The following is a 25,784-nucleotide window of genomic DNA, read 5'->3' as shown; positions in this document are numbered from 1 at the left end:
GGCTTAGACCATGTTAATAATTGGTGCAAGGACAATGGCCTCAAATTAATTGTGCAAAATGTAGCATACTTCATTTTGTTAAACAAAACAGTTTCACTTACCTCATGGGAGATGCACCCATCTAATCAGATACTGATGCAAGGGATCTAGATAGTCTTGTTGATAATTCCTTATCATTTGCCCATCATGACTCCACATTAGTTCAGAAAGCCTTTTATCTGGCACATCTAAATTCTAAAGGTACTGCAAGTAGATCCAGTGAAGTCTTAATTCCCCTTTACGCATATCTTAACAGACCCATTATTGAATATAATGCATCTTTTGGCATGTATTTATCTAGACATATATAGTCCAACTTGAGAGATCTCAGAGATTCATAAATAAAAAGATCAGTGTCCTTAAAATGTTAGTTATCAGAAAATGCTGCTGGCAGCCCCTTTCTCTCTACTCAGTCTCTTACAGACTCCTCTGTGGAGATCTATGTGCAGCCTTATTTGATCTATTCCTTCTCAGAACTAATGGTACGTTAAATACTCTGTTAAAGGAACTAAACCATCAACAGATAAATAAGATGCGTTAGCATGATAGATTCATATTCCAATGCATCCTTCACCTCTAGAACAAACATCCAGTTCATGTCAACCAGAGTAGCACCCTTGCCACCTTCAAGCTAAACCTAGATAATTGAATGGGCAGCCCAGCCACAAATTCTGTCCTGGTCTGTCTTGTCTTGCCTTAAATGAGGCTAGAGGGAAATTTTGAAAAGGTTTTTGGCTAGGCTTGAAATGGTCTGCAGTCCAATTGCCTGGTATTAACCTATGAATCTGTTCTCTGCAGTAGTTTTCTGATGGTCTTTTTTGGGTCTCCCCTGTCTGCTGACCATTGGCCTTTGTGATCTTTTGAGCCATTTGTTCTTCACAGGGTCAGAATGCTTCTCAACCCATTCGTTCCTGCACTGAGAGATCAATTTCAGAGGCCATCATTTAGACCGCTTTCAGGGATTTTCAGTTGCTGGCCTTAACTCCACCCCAAATTGACCAAGATGAGTAAACACATCACTTTGGAAGGTCCTGCTATGCCTACCCACCCTTGCATACACATGCAACAGAGGATTGCCATCACTGGTTTGGCAGAATCAAACCCATGGCACCCTGGTCCTAATCATATTTGTTGCTATACAAAGGCACCATTTGCTTAGTGATGATTGACTGACTAGAATAATACCCCCCCCCCCATTTCTTTGCAGGTTTTAGGCCATTATGGGATTAAATTACATTTAATATAATTGAATTAATATTCATGGATGTGTGTTTGTATATAGATAGATAGATAGATAGATAGATAGATAGATAGATAGATAGATGTGTGTATATTTGTTTAAAGGGGTAGTGCACTGATCAATGGACCATTTGCAGGTACAGCCCGGGTGAATAGGATCACATAAGAAATGAACATTTGCATATTTGCAGATGGAAGATTATGCTACAATATTTAATTCAAGAAGCAGTTTACAATGCCAAAATGTAGATGAAAAAATAGAATTATGCCTAGCATAGCTTTTTGGATAAAATGTAGCAATAATAACTGAGACAGTTTATGCTACAGGGATAGCAGCATATCCTTATACAGAGAGGAATGAAGATATTAGAAGAGGCAAGTGAGAATAGTTGCAGGAAAGGGTACCATGGGGAAAAGACAGAAAAGGTGTGACAGGCATGCAGAGGGAAGAGGAGTAGAAAAGGTGTGACAGGCATGCAGAGGGAAGAGGAGTAGAAAAGGTGTGACAGGCATGCAGAGGGAAGAGGAGTAGAAAAGGTGTGACAGGCATGCAGAGGGAAGAGGAGTAGAAAAGGTGCGACAGGCATGCAGAGGGAAGAGGAGTAGAAAAGGTGTGACAGGCATGCAGAGGGAAGAGGAGTAGAAAAAGTGCGACAGGCATGCAGAGGGAAGAGGAGTAGAAAAGGTGCGACAGGCATGCAGAGGGAAGAGGAGTAGAAAAGGTGTGACAGGCATGCAGAGAGAAGAGGAGTAGAAGAGGTGAAGTGTGGGAGATGCGAAGGGGGGGTAGGATGAATGAGAGTCAATGGGTGAGGGATGACAAGGAAGATGAAATAGGGGGATAAAGGGTTGTGAGAGAGATGTAGGGTTCATGTAACATGATCTGTGTGAGTGCAGCTGCATTTGTTTGGGTGAAGAGGTGTGCCTTGAGCTGTTGTCTGAAGTCTGATTCCTTTTGGATGTCTCTGATTGATAAAGGAATGAATTACATTAGTAGGTAGGTAGTGATGAACTAAGTCTCCCCAAATAGGGTTGCCACCTTATCAAATGCCCATACTTAGGAAATGTTTTTTATCTTAAACTCTCAGGGCATTTGCAATTTTTCATATATTTTTTTTCATACAGGATACAACTGCCCAGATAGAGACTGCCCCATGAAAAGAGGAGCAAGTGGTAACCCTGTCTCCAAATGGAAGCAAAGAGGCTGGTGCCTGCTTTTGATTGCTTGAGTAATAAAGAAACATTTTTCTCTGTATTTGGCATTGCAGCTGACATGTCTGGAGACCCAGCAATGTATTTTAAACAGCTCTCACCAAACACGTTTTCCTTATGATTTCCACGGAAATCATAATTAAGAAGCCTTCACATTTACATATCTGGGAAATACTATTGCATATGAAGCTTCACCTTTCAGGGCTGCTCTCATTCCTTATTCATAGGGAACATTTAAACTTACTGCTTATAACTTTGAGTTTGTTATAAAATGAACCCTAATATTAGAAAACGTCTTTAGACTTTGAATAGGAGTGATAAATAAATAGGGAAATAAACAACAGCAAGAAGGAGAACTGACGTGCATGTTTGACATTTTCCTTTGTAGCTTTGAAGAATTTGATCTAAATATTGTCTAATCCTACATGCTGCCAGTTTATCATGGTGGGTTTGCTGAAAGTCAGGAAATCTAACTGCAAATCTAAGATAAAAGGTTTATACAGCTGTTTTAAGTTATGCTGAGATTGTGTAATTGTAGTAAATAAATATCATGTACTTTTGAAATAACCATTGTAATTCTGGTATTACTTTCTTGCAGGACAATGAGTGCATGAGAATTAAGATCCTTGGGGATTGCTACTACTGTGTTTCTGGCTTGCCGGTGTCTTTACCGAATCATGCCAAAAATTGTGTGAAGATGGGCCTTGACATTTGTGAAGCAATCCAGTATGTATGATTTTTGTTGTGATTTAGATGTTCTATTGATTTCAGCTACATTCATGCAGAAGTGCCACAAAAAAGTAACAGCCACAGTAAAGGAACCCAATGCTTTTTTTACTTTAAAACTTTAGAAATATTTCTGCAGGTAACAAGACCAGCTACTGCCTAAAGAGAGAAAGTCTTCCATTTTTGACTGTGGGTTAAGGGCAAGATAAAAGAGTAGTGGTGACAGGGTCACTCTGGAATATCCCCTTTGAATTTTTATCCCTGGAATAATAATTTGTCCTTTATCATGGCTTAACTGCTAAGTGGTTTGCTACTGTTTCATGGTCACTGTAATGTAATCGATCAGTGTAGGGTGTATTTTATACATTTGTAAGCATTCTTTTATCCATAAATGTGGGATGCTGTCAAAGGCTCTTTTTGTCATCTATCCATGCCATACGTAGAGCCTTCCCCTTTTTGCAGTTCTCCATTATGACTTTATTTAACAACAAATGATCCTTTGTTCCCTATGAATTTCTTTTGTTACCTTTTTGTTCTATTGCTATGATTGAGCTTTCTTCTAAATTACCATAAACTCTATCCGCATCAATTCTAGTGTATAGTTTATACATCGTCAGAAGGTAAGTTATTTGTCTATAGTTTTTAGGATAGCTTGCAAGTTTGCTTGCTAACTAGGGCGGCATCTGTTTGGGGTGCACATATAAAGTAGTTCTAACTCAAAGCTAAATCTTCATGTAAAGAAGATGATAATTTTAGCCAGAAGTTAGGTACTGCACCTGGGCCTGGGGTTTTCCACTTAGGAGCTTTTCTTAATTTTGTTTCAATTTCTGTGGCCGTTACTTCAGCCCATTTCATATCCTGTACATATCCTGTACATTTGAGCTTCTTATTCTTCTGTCTGTTCAGCACCTTTATGTTCCACAAGATGTTCATAGATATTTCTCCAAAACATGTCTATTTCTTTTTTTGTTTCAATTCCTTTTCCCTTGTTTCCCAATTCTCTGTAAAATGATTTTCAGTCATCAATAAATTGCTTGTTTCTTTTTTTTTTTTTTTAACAAGAAACTTCTTCATTAAACCATCACTTACAACATAAGTAATCTCACGCTTTTCCTTTATATTTATCTGCATATCTTCTACGTTTTTCTGCTAGCATGAATTTTCTGAAGGATTTGAAGTCTTAAACTCAAATGTTTGTCATTATTTAATGACTTCAATCCTCAGCTATTTGCCAGAAATGCACAGATTTTAGGAGGAACATACCAAAAATCTGAGGTAAAAATCTGGACATTCTGCAAAAATCTGTACAGTTGAGAGGTATGCTTCTAACATTTTGGGTGTTATTGACATTCTATAGTCTATTTCTTTCACTGATTTTAATATGTCTGTCCATCTCTATTAAATCAAGCAACTCTTTTGGTCTTTCGCATGGGAACTCACTGGCCTATCACTCCACAATATTGACTGCGTCAGAGTTCTCACCCTTTCTTTGCTGTACAACTCTAACTGAACTTGTATATTGGTTCCCTACTAAAGGTTCCAAAGTATCTTCATATGGCAACTGATCAGATGTTCCTGCTCCACTGGTTTCTCCTTAATTTGGGGATTTATTTTTCAATACTGTTGTGGTGTTTTTAGAGGTGGATATTCTACACTAAATTCCTTAACATCAGTTTCTATTTCTTTAAATTCTCCATTATCAATCCTCCTTTCTATTTCCCTCTTTGTTTTCTTATTTTCTTGTATTGTAAAATTGTCCATGTCTGGATGCCTTTGCCTGTATTTCTCTTCAAATATCTTTGATGCTGCTCTTTATCTACTGCTTAGTTTTGCTTTCTCCTTTGCATAAATATTACACCATATTAAATATATTTGTCTTTCCCATGTCCCTGTTTCTTCAGATGTTTCCTGCTCCTCCTGTTTGTCCTTACTTGGGAGACTCGCTCTACATTATACTGTGATATAACCTTTGATGGACTTTCTACACTAAATCCTTCACTTTGCAGGTATTTCATAACTTCTGCTTCTATCTTTTTAACAACTTCTGTTCTATGCTCCCCTTTTGTGATCCTTTTTTTTGTATTCTGACATTTTCCATGTGAGGATGCATTTGTCTGTATTACTTTCCAAATATCTTTGGGGCTGCTTTTTTGAATTGATTAATTTGACTTTCTACTTTGCATAAATATTGCACCATATCAGATCGCTCTCTTTCCCATGTCCACTTTTCTTTTTTATACCTTTCAACAATTTTTTAATTTTGTTCTTTCTATTTTTGCACTTCCTCAATCGCCTATCAATTTCTGTGAGTTTTGTGGACTAATACTTCCTTATACAATTCCATCCTCCCCCTGAGCCTGGCCTAACCCCATTGTAGGAATGTTTCCATGTCTTGAGAATCCTATGTTGTCATTTTTTTCCAGTCCTGGCACCCATGTGACTACCAGGTTTGGGCACTTTTTTATCCTGGGACTTGTGCACCCAGCTGTCTTTTTTACTTTTTAAACTACTTCTGTCTATAATATATGCTATATAAAATACAGTCTATATGTCAATGTCACCTTGGTGAGATTTTGTAAAAAAAAGGAAAACAGGGTTCACCTCAAGAAGGTGCTCACCAAGATTTAAGGATGAACTCTAATGTCCTTTACTTGCTGATTTTATATCATCCCTCCATCCAGACCCCTGAGTTTCCATATAGGGATTAATTGGTGTAAAGATAGATTAGGTCTTTTGTAAAAACCTTTGTAGTTCTGGATACCACTAGCATTATTTCAGGTATGTTTTTCTTGATTATATTTGAACAGGCTCACATATTTTAGCACCATGATACTACAGTTTATAGCTACTGACCTTGAGTTCCATAATTTAAGTCCGACCCTCCGTATGCTGTTGAGTATAACCTGCATGTTCATCCTGTGCCCACGAGGTCATTCTCTGGGTACCTTATTTCCTCCTTATAAACCAGGGATGTGCTCTGATCTGTCCTGCACCCTGTCTTCTGGATCACAGGTCCCTTAATCTGTACATATAGAATTAGTTGCTCTCAAAATTAGGAAGTCGGGTAAATAATCATTCCTTCTTTTTGTGTTTCTCCTGGTTTTGTGTGTGTGTGTGTGTTTTTACTTGATTAATGCTGTGTATGTTGTTTTCTGGATAAATTCAACAATTAAACTCTGAGATCTTAATTTTTATAGGAAACATTCAATTGATAATTATAATCCCTTAATGCAGACCTACAGTCTCTTACAATTGTCTCCCTTAACTTGTAGAACTGAAAAATCCTCATAGTGAAGGAGTTTTCTTCACCAGATGTTAACTTCTGTTTCAGGCAATATAGCTGAGATTGTTGCAATGTGTAAGAGTACCTACTTGTCTTATGGTATCACAGCAAGATTCATATAATTCTACGTATTCCAGAAATATAAGGTTAATTTTGTCCTTCACTCAGTCATCTGGCCCCCATTCTGTAGGCTACATCTGAAAGAAGCAGCAATATTTTGCTCTCTGTTCTTGAACATAGTAGAAATCTGTGTCTAACCTTTTGATTTAACAGAAACCTCAGTATAACTTTGGATCTTCATATGGTCATCTTGCAAACAAGGGAATACATTTCCATTTCGGATTAGACAAATTTAACATACATTTCCCAAAGGTTAACCTCCCAGCTTTAAAGTGAGTGAAGGTGCAGCTCACTGATCCTGTTTTGATGAAATCAATAGTTCTTTATTAGTGCTGGCAGTAATTCATGTTCACTTTTCTCTGCAATCTGTATATAAGTAATGTAGTCAAAGGATCTAAGTCCCCACATATAGGGGTTGCGAGGGCACTTGCCCTCGACAATTTTTTTGTTTTTATTTTGTGTGGACAAAGCCTTGACTAGCTGGGGATGCTTATGATTTTATCTTTGTTCACATCTAGTGTGATAATAGATTCATAGGTAGGTACTAGGCTATCAGCCCTAGGGCCTATACAAGCCCAGTTAAAAAGGTACCCTGGCTTTTGCCACCCATGAAAATTATTTTCATGTGCCACTGTCGAGCAGAGCCACAGAAGTGATCCCCGGGGTGAATTTCCTATTTCCCATCCAATCATCAAGATTTTTCTTGAAGAGTGCTAATGAGGAGCTTTGTTTGATATAGATAGGAAGTTTATTCCAGAGTATGGGAAGTCTCTGGGACAGGAATCTATCCCTCCGGCATGTTCTGTTTATTATGGTGAGAAGATTTAGATCCCTAGAGTGTGTAGCTCGGAGGGACTGGGATTTCTTTAAGTGGAGCATGGCCAACAGCTCTGGGTTTGACATAGCTTTGTATGTTAGGCAGAGATCACCTCTGAGTAGGCGATATGCGACGGAGTAAAGCTGGAGTTTTTTGAGACGGTCTGCGTAGGGCATCTGTTTGAGGCTGGTAATCCTCTTTGCGAGGTATTTCTACGGCCTTTCCAGTTGTTGTAGATGTCTTGTGAGGTACATACCAAAAGGGACGTTCTACTCTATAATGGGTCTAATGAGTGATGAGTAGAGGGGAACAATTACCTCTTTTTTTCTCGATGAGAAACCTTTTGTGATGAGGTGTGCCAAGCAAAAGGATTTCCTGACTACTGTGGCGATGTGATTATCAAAGGAGAGACTACTGTCCACCTGTGTCCCAAGGTCTCTTATCACACTTTCGGTGTTAAGTATACTACTGCCTATGTTGTAGTTCATGGGTACAGAGTTTTTACCAAAGGAGATGACAATGCACTTTTTGGCATTGAGCTTGAGGCCATGGCTTTGACACCAGGCATCTGTCTCAGTGAGGCCCTTTTGTAGGATGTCCACATCGTTAGGAGTTTTGATTATGGCACCTAGTTTGCAGTCATCTGCGAACTTCATTAGCCAAAGACCTTCTGTGTTAGCCTGTACTTCAGAGAAGTAGATACCAAACAGGAGAGGACCCAGGACTGAATCCTGTGGTACTCCACTTGTCACTGGTCTGAAGGCAGATTTGGAGTCTGCTACAGACTCAGATTCAGACTAATCCTTAGATTAGTTCCTTGTGCCTCTGTCCAGCAGAGCCATTGAAGTGATCCCTGGGGTAAACTTTCTGTTTCCCATCCACTCGTCAAGGTTTCTCTTGAAGAAGGTTAGCGAGGAGCTCTGCCTAATGTAGATTGGAATCTTGTTCCAGAGCATGGGAAGTCTCTGGGACAGGAATCTATCCCTCCAGCACGTCCTATTTATTGTTGTGGTGAGGTTTAGATCCCTGGAGCATGTGGCTTGAGGGGATATGGTTTTCTTTAGGTGGAGCATGTCCATCAATTCTGGGTTGGACATGGCCTTGTATGTCAGGCAGAGATCACCTCTGAGTAGGTGGTATGCAACGGAGTACAGCTGGAGTTTCTTCAGTCAAGCTGCATAGGGTGTCTGCTTAAGGCCAGTGATCCTCTTGGTGAGGTACTTCCGTGGACTTTCCAGTTGTTGCAGGTGTCCTGTAAAGTACATCCCGAATGGGGCATTTTACTCTATGATGGGTCTGATGAGTGATGAATAGAGGGGCCCAATGACCTTTTCCGATCTGGATGCAAACCCTTTTGTGATTAGGTGGGCCACATATAAGGATTTTCTAACCACTTTGGCAATGTGATTATCAAAGGAGAGGTTACTATCTACTTGGGTCCCCAGATCCCTTATTACGTCTTCTGTATTTAGGGTGCTACCACCTATGTGGTAGTTTGTGGGTACTTTGTTTTTTCCAAAGGGGATGACTATGCACTTTTTGGCATTTAGCTTGAGGCCATGGTTTTGACACCAGGTATCTGTCTCAGTGAGACCCTTTTGGAGGATGTCTGTGTCAGCCCCTAGTTTGCAGTCGTCTGCAAACTTGGTCAGCCATATTGGAATCTTTCAAAGCACACTGAGGAATTATGCATACACTGGGTCATACACTGCGTCTAACACAGTTTAATGAGATAAAAACTCAAGGCTCATTTTAGAATTCTCAGCTACAGGTTTTAACTTTAACTGTTCTTGTTAATTGCTATGAACTTTCTACCTCATAATTTGAGTTTCAGTAAACGGCTGTGGTCTTTACATACTGAGCACAACTATCTATAATTTACTCTCAGGTTTGCCTGATGCAGAACGGGGTGGGGTGACATTTTTGATATTGGAATTCAGTGTTTTGACAGCCTTTGGATGGTTATATTTTATTTGCTGGTCTTTCTAATTTAGCTATTTTTTCAAGTTCACATTCAGAAAATGAAACTAACTGTATTATTATTCATGATGGCTCCTGTGGATTGTCTTGATAGCATTTTCATTTGCACACAATACATGTTCTGTTCTCATTTTAACTTAAAGTACTTGCTTTAATCTAATATTCCCACATTGCTCAACACCAGAGTCCCCCTTCAGCAACATATTAAATTCTGTCTTTCCATTAACAACTGTACATGTCATTTATTATCCTGTCCTCCTCTTATTTTACTCCCCTAGTTTTGCTTTGTCTTTATGAAAACAGACAGTTTATTTAATCTGGTCTTTAAAGAGTATTTAATGTTTTACACCCCCCCCCCACTAAAACCATTCTCCATATGTTCATGTCTTTTTAAATACCTCCATGGATTGCCTTCCATGTATTCCATAACATGTTCTGTTTGGCAATGTGGTAATTTTGCAGATGTGTGAAGTAAGTGCTTCTTAGAATCACCTACCAATACCCACTCCACCTCATTGTTTTTCCTTTTCCAGTGGACCCCTTTACATTTCCCTAACATGACTTTTTTGTACCTCTGTCATGAAACCCTCCCTCTCTTCTAGTCTGTACTGAGAAGAGTTATTTTAGCCTCTTGAATTGCTACTTCCTTTCCATGACACACAACATTCTGAAGGCTCTAACATGGACTTCTTCCAGCATCCTGATTCTGCTTTTCTTGTATGACTTTCAGAGCTACACAGTATACCGAAGGTCTCGTCTGCCCAGTAGCATGTGAGCATTACTTCTCTAGTTCTGAGGTTGTCTTCAGCTGCACCCCAGAACCCCGTTTGCTGCTGTCATTGTTTTCTGTTTTCCAGGTGATGCAGCCCAAGTGTAGTAAACATCCACCCTGGTGATTTTCCTGCTCTGAAGTAATCAGTTCCACTCCCCAAACTGTTATTATACCAAATATAACATGTTGTATCTGTGATTGCTATTAATGTACAATCACTGTTTTTTTAACACCTTTATTGAATTATCACTTGTGGCACAGGCAGACTTACATTTATGTAAAAGTAATCAAACCATATTAACAAGGTCACATTTACAAACATTATAGGATATATAACAATGTATGTGACGCACAGTCTTAGCAACATTATATAAATTATTTTATTCCTACCTTATCTTAAACCTCATACCTCTTCCAAAACATTTTTATGCATGTATTGTTCCCACAATTTCCATTTTTTTCTATGTAGTTTACTCCAACCCTCTTCTAAAGATCGCACTTCCTGTTCTTTTATTTCTGTTACAATATTCACTACTTCACATATATTTGGTGTAGATTTTGATTACCGTTTTCTAGTAACTGCTTTTTTTTGTTTTTTTTTTTTGTAGCCTTCAGAATTAAACTTAGCAAGGCCTTACTTCATCTAGGCAAGTCACATCCTGCCTCCCAGCTCAAAATAATCATTTCCTTAGTTACATGTATTTGTTCACCTGATATTCCCAACAGAGTTTTCTGCCAGGAATTTTTAAAGTCTGCCAACTTATTACACTCCCAAAACATATTTTCCCCGTTACCTCTTTCTGCCCCAACATACCTCCAACCTTCGATATCTACCTGAGGAAAAATTCTTTGGAGTCCACTTGGGGTATAAAAGTATCTAAGCAAATACTTCCAGGCAAAACCCCTAAATCTTCTCGACTTTGTCACATATTTGGGAGCCATACATATGTTCTCCCATTGTTTCTTTGTGAATTGCATATGTAAACTCACTTCCCACTATTTTCTGCCCTCTTCTGATTGATTCCCACAGTTATTGAGCAATATTTTATATACCGTACTAATTATCCCTTTTTTAACAGTATATAATATTCGTACAATTGCAGTTGACATATGATCATTGGTGCCTTACGTATGAATCCTCTTGATGTGCGATCACTACTTGAATGTACAATCACTGTTGATGTATGACCACTGCTGTTATTTGTTTGATTGATGCTACTATGATCACTACTGATGTGTGCATTTATGATCATTGTTTACATATATTAAGGTATGATAACTACCAATGTATGTATTTACAGTCATTGATTGCATATGTTGATGTATGATCACTACTGATATATGTATTTAAGATCATGGTTTATATGTGTTGAGGTATGATCACTGCTGATTTATGTACTTATGCTCATTGTTTACATATGTTGAGTTATGATCACTACTGATTTATGTTCATTGTTTACATATGTTGAGGTATGATCACTACTGCTTTATATTGTTACAAGATCACTGCTGCTGTCTGTGTGGTCACTGTTGTTCAAAGTTCATGGCTACAGAGTCTTGTGACTATTACACCTTGTTTTTTCCACACAGTACTGTACCTCCCCCCTCAAGGAGTTCGAAGCCAGTTAAGCCCAGGGTGAATTTATGAATATTCTTCCAATTATCCATGTCCTATTTGAAGGAAAATAGTGTATTACACTGCTTTATCTGCAGGGGGAGTCAAGAGTCCATTCCTGAAATGAGGGAGACGCTGAATGCTGAATCTGTCTCTTCACCTTGTTTTATTGATCTGCAAAAGCGAGTTTAGACTCCTTGTTTTGGTATTTTTGGGACTGTTTGATTTGTAAAGGTACATGAGATCCTGGATTAACTGGGTTCCACAATTGCTTAAAAGGCAAGGCATAAGTCTCTTCTGAGAAGCCTAAGAGGGGCAGTGCTTCTAGTCTTTTCTGATAACTTAGGGATTTTAAGCCTGTGATCCTCTGTGTTAGGAAACTTATGGTGTCCTTCCAACTGTTTATGTCTTGCAAGGTACATCCCAAGGGGGGTTTGTTTTCTATAATTGATCTGATTAGTGTTGAATACAAGAGGATAGTACTATTTTTAGATGGGAATGATATTCCCGTGGTGATCAGCTGCATCAAGTAGAATAATTTCCTGACAACCTTTGTTACTTTGTTACATGCTCACCAAAGGAGAAGGACAACCTTTGTTACTTTGTTACATGGTGACCAAATGAGAAGGAATTATCAACCCAGGCATCCAGGTCTGTAACTACATTTTCATTTTGACGTGGTGTATTGCCAATGCTGCATGCTGGGGGCAAGGTTTGTCCAGCAAATTTTATTTAGTTATTTTATTTTAACATTTGTTAACCGAGAAAGTCCGGCTTGGAACAAAGCCAATTTTTAGTGGAGGCCTGGGGAGAAACACTCCAGATGCATGACTTTGTAACATGGGAGGAAACCGGAGCACCCAGAGGAAACCCACACAAATGCAGAGAGGGCATGCAGACTCCATGCAGAAGGCACCCCAGCCGAGAACCAAACCAGAGAACCTCTTGCTGTGAGGCGACAACTCAACCGCTGCCCCTCTGCACCATCCATGTCCCACTAACTTCATATTGCATTTTCAACATTTAATCTAAGACAGTTTTGAATATAACAGACATTTATAAGTATAAATTCCTGATGGAGGGCTTCAGTGTTGAGAGGGATTTAACAGTGACTACCAGTTTGCAGTCATCCGCAAACTTGGCTAGCCATACATCTTGGTTTATAGTCTAGAGGTGGCAGTAGTAAATACTGAACCAAAGCAGTCTCATCACTGAGCCCTGCTGGATACCACTGGTCACTTTGATGCATTTTGATGTTGCCTCTGTCAACTGCACAGTGTTTTTTTCTCTCTCTTAGCTAATTACTTACCACATTACCATAGAAGGGTCTGTTAGTAATACATTTAGCTTATTAAATCATTATAGCCTAGTGACACCTCCAGGAGTTTATGTAATTACATCCTACTGATGTCTCTAAGTGTCAAATATTGCTTGTTCATATTTGCATTAATAATCCCCAAACCATGGTATACACAAGGTATTAAAACATTTCATCTTAAAGCTTACATGATGGCAAACACAACTGTATTGATATCTGACCTCTGTCTAGTATAGCTAAAGAGATATTAAATATTTGTATACTATATATTTGTATTGTAATAATTTTTGTATTTCTCTAAATATCTCTGCAATCAAGTGAAACAGAACTGCTTAGCCTCATATGAAAGCTCACAGCTGTATTTAGAAAACGTTACTTTGAAGTATGTATGTTCTTTGAATGGCTGCTGAGATATCGTAAGCTGTTTAAAAATGTCTCAAAAATTAGCATTCACTGCATTTATTTTGATTTTTAAAATCCAGTTTAAGACCTAGAATTGAATGAATGCAACTACTGCAAAGATGACTTTGTGCTGAATAGATTGCCATTTCCAATTTTATATTAACATTTTAAGATAGCAATATGAACATTTGTTTTAACTGAGGTGATAACTTAATTTTTTAATGCTCAGATCATACCCATTGGAAAGAATGAGTTAAATATGCTAGTATGGAGGAGGGTGTCAAATGCCGTATGCCTTGTCTAAATGAAAGTAGGCTGTGGGTACAGTGTAACCACTGTTAACCACTTGTGTTACCTTTTCAGAAAAGTTTACCCGGTTCATTAGGCAGGCTCTATCTTTTACAACATCAGGTTGTTGTGGATCTAGCCTGATGAGATTTTTAAATGTTTGTGTTAATCAAATCTGTTATATTGTGCTCCATCACCTTACAAATGAGACTAGCCTGATGAGGTTTTTTTAATATCAATGTTAATCATGCCTGGTACAATGCATTTCATGGCCTTACAAGTGAGACTTAGGCTGATGGGCCTATAGTTTCTGGGGCTGGTAGTAGGTCCACACTTATGGAGTTGCATCACCAGTGCTGTACTCTCTCCTTGTGGGACTGAGCCTGTAACCAGGTTCAAGTTGAATAACTTGTTAGAGGGGTTCTACCAGGGCATGTTTTGTACTGTTTAACAAACTGACTGTTGTTATATTATCTGGTACCACTGAGGAATTGTTCTTACCCATAAATACCACTTTTAGTACATGGTCTTTAGAGTTGTTGAGGGGGGTTAAGAAATACAACAGTGTATTGACAGTGTTCACTGTGTATAAGTAGGTTTTGCCATTTAGTATGAATTTCCTACGTTGTTGTTTCTTACTTTTCTAGTATAAATAAAGAAGGATTCGGAATTGTTATTGACTTGAGATGTCAGCCTGAGTTCACAGGTTGCCTTAGTTGATCAAATAGTGCTGTCTAAATATTTTTTTTGACACATTTATTAAATTATCACTTAAGACATAGGCGCACATTCATTAACAGAAAAGACAACAAACCATATTGTTTTGTTTTGCATTTACATACGTTAAACATTATACATGGTTCTTTCTTTATTACAACTGTCATTCAATCCATTATATAAATCGCTCATTTCCTGCCTTACTTTAAAACCTCAGTCTTCCTCCTTTTGAACATTTTTCTGCGTGTATTGTTCCCACGCTCATTTTTATGTAATTTGTTCCTTCCTTTTTATAAAGATTCCTCTTCCAATTCTTTTATCTAATTTACAATATTCAATACTAAAAATACAGTTGGTTTAGATTTTGATTTCTGTTTCCTAATAATTGCTTTTTTGGTTGTCATCAGAATTAATAATGTATTATTTATGTCTAGGCAATTCAGATCCTATGTCCCAGCTCAAAGGAATTTCCTCAGTTACAGCCATACAAGTACTTTGTAGGGAATTTTTAAAATCTGCCAAATCATTACACACAAAAAAAATGTTCCCAGTTATCTCTCTTTCCCGTCACACATCTAACATTTGCTGTCTACCTGAAGAAGAATTCCTTGAAGTCTAATATTTTCCTTGACCTTTGGGTCTTTAAAGCTGTTATATACTGCAATGATTTTTTTTTTCTGTTTTGAACCATCTGAGTGGTTTGCTATTAAATGTATAGAAAGGAATCCAGCAGTAGGTTCCGATAAAAAAACATACACTTTATTAAAATAACAAACAGCTCAAGTATAAAAAGGTAAGTCGTTTCATGCCATATGTTAGCACTTCATGAGACCTATTCCACAACCGCCATCACTCCCATTATATAGTGTAGACCAATCAGTAATTACACAGATAGTTATCTTTCATCTAATTGGTCAAGAGTTCAATGCTGGTTTTAAAGGAACACAGCCATTCGATCCAAATTCCTTGTCACCTTGTAGTCGTATTATCTATTTCAATTAATTCATCTCTGTCATATTATCCAGATCTCCCAGGCTCATGTACTGGGTAACTAACTGTAGTACCATGAAGCTAAATTTATGTGTAAAGTCATTATCTGAGACATGTCTTGCTAACGCATTGGAAGTCCTTGCATTTCGGATCTCACTAAGATGTTCTTTAATTCTCTCTTTCAGCGGTCGAGCTGTCTTACCCATATAAAAGCAAGAATATGCCTTGCAAGTAAATAAATACACTAAGTTGCTAATACAGCAATCCACATATATTCTCGGGGGGGATCTATATTAAAATCTTGAAGTCTGACAATATCGAATACGATATTGTCGACAAGAGAATACCGAAAGCGCACTACATCAAACGTTTAAACGGAAAATCTCCGTAGGGGGAGATTTCCATTTACTTCAATGTAGTGCATTCTCAGAGTTGGTATATTTAAGTAGGGGGATGTGCGGGGTGCAGAGGGGCTTGCCCCCCTTGCCTACACACTATTTATTTATTTTTTTAATTTAGTATTTTTTTTTTTTTTTTGGTTTTGATGGTTTAAGACTTCGATCACTAAAGTTCGATCTTTAGTGATTCAAAGTTTTAAACCTTCAAGATTATAATATAGACCCATTCTTGGGGTAAACCTCTGTCCTATAAGTGGGTATACAAACTCATTGCTACTGGGTATATATTGACAAAAATTGCAGTTTCTGCAGGGAAAGGTTCCAATAGGTTCTGACTTCTTAGTCCCTGTTTCTTTCTTACTATAGCAGAGCATTTTTTTTCAAAGACTTCTTATTCTTAAAGGCGAACTTAGGGTGTTCTCTTAAATATTTGTCCCGGTCCCCTTCAATAAATACATCACACCAAATGACATTTGACCTTTATTAAACTTCCATAACATAACTTTGTTAGCCCAAATTAATTAATTGACGCATAGTATAGCTGATTTTAATCACAGCATAAACATCCATATAATGTTAATTAGGACAGCATGACCTTGCTCATCCTAACCCAGTAAGCAGTGTCCATAGCTCCACTCGCTTACTTTACTTATCACATCACTCACTTCATTTAACACTTGAGTTAGATATCCAACCAGATAAGCAGCATCCTTACCTCTGTTTGCTTATTTTACTTATGAAGCAGTGTCCCATGAGTCACTTCATTTACCATTTATTGAATTACATATCCAACCCAATAAGAAGCGTCCTTACCTCACTTATTTTACTTATCAAGCAGCGTCCAGCTGCTCACTTTCCTGTCCCAACTCATTGAAATGAACACCCAACACCTGAGGGGGAACAGAGGAGGGCAGGTGTGCCCCTCTTGTCCATCCACCAGCCTATTCCCCCCTCTCTTACCAAACTTCCAACAACCTAACCACCCATTAAAAGGCATGAAGCCAAACATTCAGTGTACTCCATCCTCTCAAACCAGACTGGATTTGTGTCATCACCTCCCCAAACCCTATCACATAAATAACCAAAGTAACCAATTGCCTAAACTGTTGAAATTAAACCCCTTATTCCTCTTCAGTGCTAAAGTCACAAATCATAACCTACCATAACCTCTGTATTTTAGCTAAACTCTCCCTCACCTAACTACCAGTAGTAACTTCCCAACGATTCGCAGGTCATTACTTGCCAAATGTACCACCACAACACTAAACCCACACAAGAATACTTGCACACCATCATGCCTAATTGAAGCCATGTGTTACTGTCCAATGTACTACATAATGTCCCAAATGAAATTTCTTTACCAAATCAATGTAATAGCAGTGTTGCCATCACACCCAACTATCCATTATAAACTAGAAAACCTTTAATGACCATCATAACATGTATTGACCAAAAAACCACCTTCAGAATGACTTCAATACATCCATAAAATTAAATGCTGTATGAACTGTAGCCTAATAAATTTCCAATTACCATTGTCAACCCCCCCAAAAAAATAAAAAAACTATCTTGTCAGTTTTCACACCATCAAACCACCCCCCGATCCTTCAAAACAATAAACCACTGACCAAATTTTTGTGAGTTCACATAGGCTTGTCACCAGTGCACCCACACTATTCACATCTAACTCCTCCTTTACCAACTGAACTGCCTTACCTTGTTTCCAAGGCAGCACCACCACCATGTAAACCAACAAAATAAAAACACGCTCTGTGTTCCTCACAGTTCCCAACAATTCACTCAGTATATCCATTCAATTAAATCCACAAAATGTGTGTATTATCAAAGGCCCATTTACAAGTGAAGAAAAGTCATAAAAATATATATACATCCAATAAGTGCTTTCATCTCAATGACTTGAAACTTCATCAGATACTATTACATACTTCACAGGAAGTTTTATAGCAAAGAACAATCACATGACCACCTTCTGTAATGATATTACTTCCACCTAACACAACCCCAAGCACTTGGTGTTCCCAGGTGATCTCCCATCCAAGTACTAACCAAGCCCAACCCTGCTTAGCTTCCAAAAAAATTCCCTTTTCATATAATGTGATATGTAATGTGAACTAGTGTTTGTTATATATTTTGACACCTAGCAAATACATATAACCCACACAAAAAAAACTATATAATTGAATTTATTTAAGATAAATAAATTCAAAATTTCAAACTTAAATGCATGCTGAAAAATTCCAACAGTAACATAATATAATAACAAACCACCAAACAATAGCAAGAGACAGTTTTATGAGGGTGAAGCAGAGAGAAAATCTTTTCAGATATAAATAAAATATTTTTAAAATATTTTAAAATATTAAAAACTTTTTACAAAGGTGTATGCAATGGAAATAACTATCTTTCTAGAGCTTTTAATTTTAATATACGAGATATAGATAGTTGTTCATTTAATACAGGCCAGGATGTTGCACTTAGCCGCAACTGCCAAATCAATTCATGTTTTTCTAGTAGGAGCATCCAAGCCCTCTCTCTTCTTCCAGAGATGTCTAAAGTCTCTATAAAAAAAAAAAAAATTAAAGAATAGGGTTTCGCTTGAGGTAACAAACTTGAGGGCATGTGTGCTAATCTGCCAGTTCATTGGTGGCCATTATTCATATGAAGTTGCTTACTTTTTTATCTAAAGCTTACTTCTGTGTCCAGAAGCATTTTCTAATTTTCATTGAAAGCTCTGTGTGTTTACAGGGCTTTGTCTAAGGTAATAGAACTGGGGGGTGTGCTTTTCTCTAGTTCATTGGTATCCAGTGTTTAAAGGAAGTAGCTCTCTTTGTCATATAAAGCTTGTACCTGATTTTTTTTTTGCACTTGTATGAGATATTTGAATACTGCTGCCGTATTTGTTTGAATGTCCTGTTTGAATTCACTTTGGACTTACTGTGTAGTGTGGCTTCACATTAAAGGACCACTACAGGCAAATGATAAAAAAACATTTTTTTTATCTTGCCATGAATTACAGCACTTCCCAAAGCTCCCTTCAGCAAAATAAGTACTCATTATTATTTTATTATTATTTTTAATCCTTGTCTGCTGTCATGGGGTCAGACATCCTGATTCCTTTGGAAAGCTAAATATGCCCCATAATGCACTATGAGAGAATAGATAATTTGTTGTCAGGCTAGACTTCCATTCACTTAGACTGGACCGCATGAAAAAACTGCCAAGTTTGAGAGTCTGCAAATCATGTGTCATTGACTGATCTGCAATGAGCCTTGTAAATGTTGTTCCTACTGATGTACTGCACATTCTTTGAAAGAAGCTTGCAAACATATCAACAAATTGCTGAGATAACAAAAGACTTTCTACAAAGAGCAGTTTTGCAAGTTTCAGTTCCTGGCCAAGCTATTCCTCCCATCTTTCCTCCTTCAGTGATTGTTGTGATCCATAGGTTCATAGGTTGGTACTAGGCTATTGGCTCTAAGGCCTATGCAAGCCTAGCCATAACAATTCTCTGGATATTTCTTCCCACAATATTTACTTCTCTGGGCCCCTGTCTAGCACTGACACGATCCCCGGGGTGAATTTCCTATCTCCCATCCAATCATCAAGGTTCCTTTTGAAGAGGGCCAAAGAGGCACTCTGCTTGACATGTATGGGCAGTCTATTCCAAAGTATGGGGAGTCCCTGGGTCAGGAACCTATCCCTCCAGCATGTTTTGTTCATTGTGATGATAAGGTTTAGATCCCTGGAGCGTGTGGCTCTGAGGGATTGGGATTTCTTTAAGTGGAGCATATCCAACAGCTCAGGGTTTGACATGGCCATGTATGTTAAGCAGAGATCGCCTCTGAGTAGACGATATGCCACAGAGTATAGCTGGAGTTTTTTTAGATGGTCAGCATATGGCATCTGCTTTAGGGCTGTGATTCTTTTAGTGAGGTATTTCTGTGGCCTTTCCAGCTGTTGCAGATGTCTTGTGAGGTACATACCAAACGGGGAATTATTCTCTATAATGGGTCTAATGAGGGATGAGTACAGTGGGAAAATTACCTCCTTTTTTCTGGATGAAAAGCCCTTAGTGATGAGGTGTGCCATATAGAAGGATGTCCTGACTGTTGTGGTGATGTGGCTATCGAAAGTGAGACCACTGTCCACCTGTGTCCCGAAGTCTCTCATCACACTTTCGATGTTTAGTGTCCTGCCACCTATGTGGTAATTCATGGGTACATGTTTTTTTTTCCAAAGGGGATAACTATACATTTCTTGGCATTAAGCTTGAGCCCATGGCTCTGTCACCAGGCATCTGTTTCTGTAAGGCCCTTTTGTAGAATATCCACATCATTTGGGGATTCAGTAATGGCTCCCAGTTTGCAGTCATCTGTAAACTTTGTTAGCCAGAGTCCCTTAGTGTTGGCTTGTACTTCAGAGAAGTAGATTGCAAACAAGAGTTGTCCCAGGACTGAACCCTGAGGTACTCCACTTGTCACTTGTCTGGAGCTGGATTTGGAGTCGACTACCTTTACAGTCTGGGTTCTGTCAGTAAGCCAGTTGGCAACCCATCAAGTGACATAGGGATTTATGCCCAGCTTAGTAAGTTTATCTATGATTCCAGAGTGGGGGATGGTGTCGAAGGCCTTGGCGAGGTCCAGATAGGCTGTGTGGACCGCCTTACCCTTGTCCACAGCTCTGGAGATTGATTAGAAGAAGTCAATCAGATTCAGGAGACAAGATCGGCCCTTCACAAACCCAAACTGGGTGGGGTCCAGTGTTTGAAGGTTGCCAATGTCTTTGTTTATAAGTTCCATGATAATGCGTTCCATGCCCTTGCAGATTAGGCTTGTCAGGCTGATGGGATGGTAGTTCCCAGGATCCAAGGTGGATCCTCCCTTGTGGAGCGGGATAACTGTAGCTGTGCACCACTCAGTGGGCACAAAGCCTGAGGTGAGGCTATGATTAAACATGACACTTAGGTGAGGTGCCAGTTCATTTTGTAGTTCATGTAGTACACAGCCTGGGATGTCATCTGGTCCCATGGATGCTGTATTCTTAGCTTTGGAGAGTGCGGTTTCTACCTGTGTGGCCGTGATTATCGGAATTTGGCAATCTTTTGGTATTGAGATGGGCCTTTTAAGGGGTGAGAGGGGGGGTGAAGTTGGCACTAAATCGATCTGCCAGGATATTTAAAATATCCTTGGGATCAGTATATTTAATGCCATTCAGAGCAGATCTGAGCATTGCCATTTAGATTCTTGACATAACTATAGAATGCCTTGTGGTTGTCTTTGGAATCTTTGGCAATTTTATTTTCGTAACTAGCTTTTGAGGATTTTATGAGGGATCTCAGCTTCTTACTGAGGCTGGTGAGGGGTTTTTTTTGCATCCTGGGATTTTCCTCTTTTCTGCAACAGTTTCTTCCTTCTGTTGTATAGTTTGTTTATAGCAGGGAACCACCAGATTGGCTTCCTTTTTTTGGAGACGAGCATCTTGGTTCTATTTGGGATGGCATGATTCATGCACGAGTGGATGTGCTCATACAGTGCCTTAGTGTAGGATTCTGCAGTCGAACTTCCAGATCCTGTCTGCATGGGTGTTGTGAAGTTTGTCACGTTTGACTTCAGTAACATGAAATTGGCTTTGGAGAAGTTTTTTAAGGAGGATTCCTTACTGGGTGGTGGGGGTGGGTTGTGGATGTAGATTTGCTTATGGTCAGACCTGACCAATGAGGGGGTGACCACTGGTGTGGAGCATCTATCTCCCATGTTGGTAATGACCAGGTCTAGGATATTGGAGCCCCTGGTGGGACAATGGATTATAGGTGATCCAGGGCATTGGAATTTATGAATTCCAAGAACCATTGGGAAAAGGAGTTGGTACCCGAGTAGTTTTCCCAATTAATGGCAGGGTAGTTGAAATCACCAAGTATTAGGGTGTTTGGTTGTATCTTAATATTTTACAGTATGTTTAGAAAGGTGTAGTGAGAATCTTGGGGCATGGTGGGGGATCTGTAGCAAGTTACAATTTGGATTGCAGTCTTACCTAGTGTTAGTTGCACCTGGAGAATTTCAGATGCATTGTGTTGGGCAACTAGCCTGGAGGTGTGAATATCCTTGGTAAATATGGACACTCCTCCACCTTTAGTGTTTCGGTCTTGGTTTTGTGGCCGAAAAGTGTGGTAAGAATTGTAGCCTGGTATTGCAGGGGTGCTCTCTGGAGTCTTGAACCAGATCTCAGTTACTGCACAGATATCGATGTTCTCCATTTTTAGGAGTGCTTCGAGAGAGTGCATTTTGAGGTTTAGACTTCTAACATTGAGTAGCATTGCCTTCAGATTTTGCATGCTTGTATCTGTTACGGTGGTGGTTTTATCCTTTGAACCTTGCCTAAAAAGGCACTATAGAGGTGGAAAAGCTTTAGCCAGTAACCTGAATCCCAGGGGTGACAGATGCAGACCATCTCTGGCAAAGCATCGTGGTTTGTCGATCATGTCTTCCCAGGCAGACAAATATTGGATCCCCTTTGAATGACACCAGAAGCTTAGTCAATTGTTGAAGTCAATCATTTTGTCCTTACACTTATGGTATCATTCTGGGCAAAGGCAGGATGCTACTCAGGGCTAGGGTCATACCTGCCTGGGTCACATGATCCAAGAGCTCTTCCATGTCTCTTTTCATGCAGTCCAGGGAGGTACGTCTCAAGTCATTCACTCCAGCATGGACAGTGACAGAGTCACATTTGTACTTGTTGTGGAGTGACTTGAGTGCATGCGTTATGTGGCAGATCCTGGCACCCGACAGGCAGCTGACTGTAATTTTCTCCTTGTTCAGCTTGGTGAGTGGGACATCAGTGTGCCTGACTATAGAGTCACCTATGACTAAATTGTTGGGTACATTGTCTTGCCTTAGGGGCTGTTGTTGGGTGGCACACTGATGTTGTGAGCTATGTGTCACTTTGGTTGTGACTGGTGTTTGTTTGCGTTTCGGCTTCGGAGGTCCTTGTTGCTTAGGCAGATTAATGTTAAGGGCCTCAACATATGTGAGTTTAGTGTTGCTATGTGTGGGTGTTGATGGTGTGGGTTTTGAAGGGCTACTATTAGTTGCTTGAGGTGTAATGCAGGTGTTAACCTTCTCCTCTTGACTGTCTAGCACAATCTTGGCCAGAGAGAGCTTTGCTTCCAGTTTGCCACAAACAGATAAAAATACCCATAGTGGGGAATATACATAAAGCCAAGACTCTTAAAAAGCATTCTGCAGCTGTGCATTATTTTTTACCCTTTGTTCATATTAATATAGGTTAATATTGAAATACTAGGCTAACTGCCCTGAATGGCCATTTTAAGCCTAACTAACAATATGAAGTCAGAATCAAACCATGTACCTTGTATTTATGAGACAAAGTCCTTAACCCACTATACCAAATCCACCCCTAAATGGTATAATCCACACAGGGTATGATTCTCAACTGAAACACACACAGTTGCCAGTATTGAGATTTGAATCCCTACCTATCTAGTTATTTCTATTATAGTGTTATGCACTTATCAGATGAACCACAGAGTTTATATCTAACAATTGTTTTAATATTCTGCTTACCTTAAATGCTTCAGCAATTTTTTTATTGCATTACACTGTCTTGCATCATGAATATTTACGTCTAGGTGGCAATGTCTATTCCCCACTATGGGTATTTTTATCTGTTTGTGGCAACTTTTTGCTGCTAGCTGGAGGGAGGTCTGCTTCCTAAACTGAGGGACCATATCACTTTTTTCAAGATCTTTATTATAATATTTATTTAGGCTTTCCCATTAGGGTGTTGCACAAGGATGTACCATCACATTAACAGTATATATTTTCTGCATGTTTTTTGCTGACACATAGGGTTCAGTTGCTGTAGCACCTCATAATAAAAATCAGTAGAATTTATACTTGAATTGATGGCCTCACTTGAGGAATTTGGGAACCGCCTAGATTTTAATTGTAATTATCATCATATTTATTAATTTTTGTTAATTTATCTGACTTTAAAATCTCTTAATCTGAAATATAAAGTTCATGGTTTCCCATAGAGTGTAATCATTATAATGCTTTGATGTTTGATTTATTTACCATATTTCAAGTGATAGACTTGTGAGCTCTGCTCATGTATAAAATCAGTACTTTAAAAAATTTCACACACAATAATAACATTTTTAATGAAAAAGCTTCAAAACTGAACATCTACTGTTAAGTGCACTGTGATTATTTTCTGCCATTTTTGTCTATTTCTGTTTTTTAAAAATGTTTTACTAGTTTACCTGTCATAAAGTAGTTCAGTGGCCGCATTCTGGTTTGAAATATCTGTTAGGCTGCAGAACTTGATGAAGTGCCCTATACTACTGAGTCTAAGACTCAGGGTATTTTTAAAGCACTGCTTCTGTTCTTTTCTACATACCTGTAAATGGTCTGCACATAATCTTGTGACATTGATGAAGTAGAGGCTGTGGAGAGGATTTATATAATGGGGAGCTGAAAGCTATGTCTTAAACGTAAGCAGATTTTGCACTGGAGCTATTTACAGGTAACCACTGTATCTGAAAATAGTAACATTCCATAAATTCACAGATATCCAAGGCTGTTGAGTTCTGACCATTCACACCTTGCCAGTACCCTCTCGGACTGTTCCTCCTTTCTCCAGGATGACCATACCAGTCAATGCTGAAGTAAATTTGTGGGGACTCATCCAGTCATCTATGTTTAAAGGAAGATTGTGAGTCACACTGATTAATATGAAGGGAAAGTTTATTCCAGGGGTATGGGGAGGTATATTATCAACCAGTCACTCCACTTTGCTTTGTTTATCTGTTAGTGAAGTCAACTGGACTTGTGGAGGACCAGAAGGCCTTGGAAATTCTGATCTCTAATGGTGCAGTAAGCAAGACAGAGATCTTCTGTCAAAAGTGTATAATACACTGAATAAAGAAGTAGAGCTTCCAGTTTCCCTTGATAGCTAAGTGATTTAGGCCTGTAATCTGTCTTTGGTTAGGAACTTTTGTCTAATTGTTTGATATGTTTAGTGACATGCATACCAAAGGGGGCACTGTACTCTATAACTGGCCTCATCAGTGCAGAGTATGAAACAGTGATAACCTCATTAGACCTTCATGATATTCCTTTGACCATTAGGTGGACTAAATACATGGATTTCCTAGCAACCATTTCCACATGATCGTCAAAAGAGAGGGAGTTCTCAACTCAAGTACCTAGGTCCCTAACTCTTTTCATTTTGTAGTTATGTGCTTCCTGTACAGAATGATGACTGTATGATGTCATCTCATGAAAAGTAATGGAATGTCATGTGGCAACATATTCTTAAAAGAATGGTAAACGATTAAAGGGGCATTCAGTAATGTTAAAGGAAAGAGTTGCTGAGTATTTTTGTCCATCTGACTTGCCTACGTGGTATGTTACACCTTTGTGTAAATAGATAACATTTCTTGGAGAGATCACAAGACTTTTATCGGCATTTAGAATATCAGCGGGTTTTTTTTGAGAGTTAGTTTTGTGCTGTAGCATACAACTGTTTATAAATAACAGCATGGATCTGGTCTAATACAGTTTGTGGCAAGAAATTTGATCAAATGAAATGTCACATTTCTCTGAAAATCAGTCTAGATAAATGTGACAAGAACTGTAACAAAACATCTGTTTCACTTTTAACACCATTGCAGATTTTTTTCACATTTTAAGGGATCTTACACTTGACTAGTTATACTGCAAAATGCATGTTCTGCATTATGAACTCATGAGGTAGAGTGGAGGATTTTGTAAATTGTACCTTCCACACCTCGTCTACTTTAAGTAAGCTCTGAGGTATGGGA

General features: G+C 38.7%; 1 protein-coding gene across 2 annotated transcripts in view; it reads left to right on the top strand.

Moving 5' to 3' along the window:
- The window catches only part of ADCY7 (adenylate cyclase 7), a 2,777,509-nt gene that overhangs the window by 2,285,749 nt on the left and 465,976 nt on the right, over positions 1–25,784 (top strand). For both annotated transcript variants that reach the window (XM_044081980.1, XM_044081981.1), the window contains one exon: positions 3,089–3,216. In XM_044081980.1, coding sequence (XP_043937915.1) covers positions 3,089–3,216 — 128 coding nt within the window. The remainder of the gene's footprint in view (positions 1–3,088; positions 3,217–25,784) is intronic.

Source organism: Protopterus annectens, chromosome 8.part1 (assembly GCF_019279795.1).
Source record: "Protopterus annectens isolate FY-2018-M chromosome 8.part1, PAN1.0, whole genome shotgun sequence".
Taxonomy (NCBI): domain Eukaryota; kingdom Metazoa; phylum Chordata; order Ceratodontiformes; family Protopteridae; genus Protopterus; species Protopterus annectens.
This window is presented reverse-complemented; position numbering and strand designations above follow the sequence as displayed.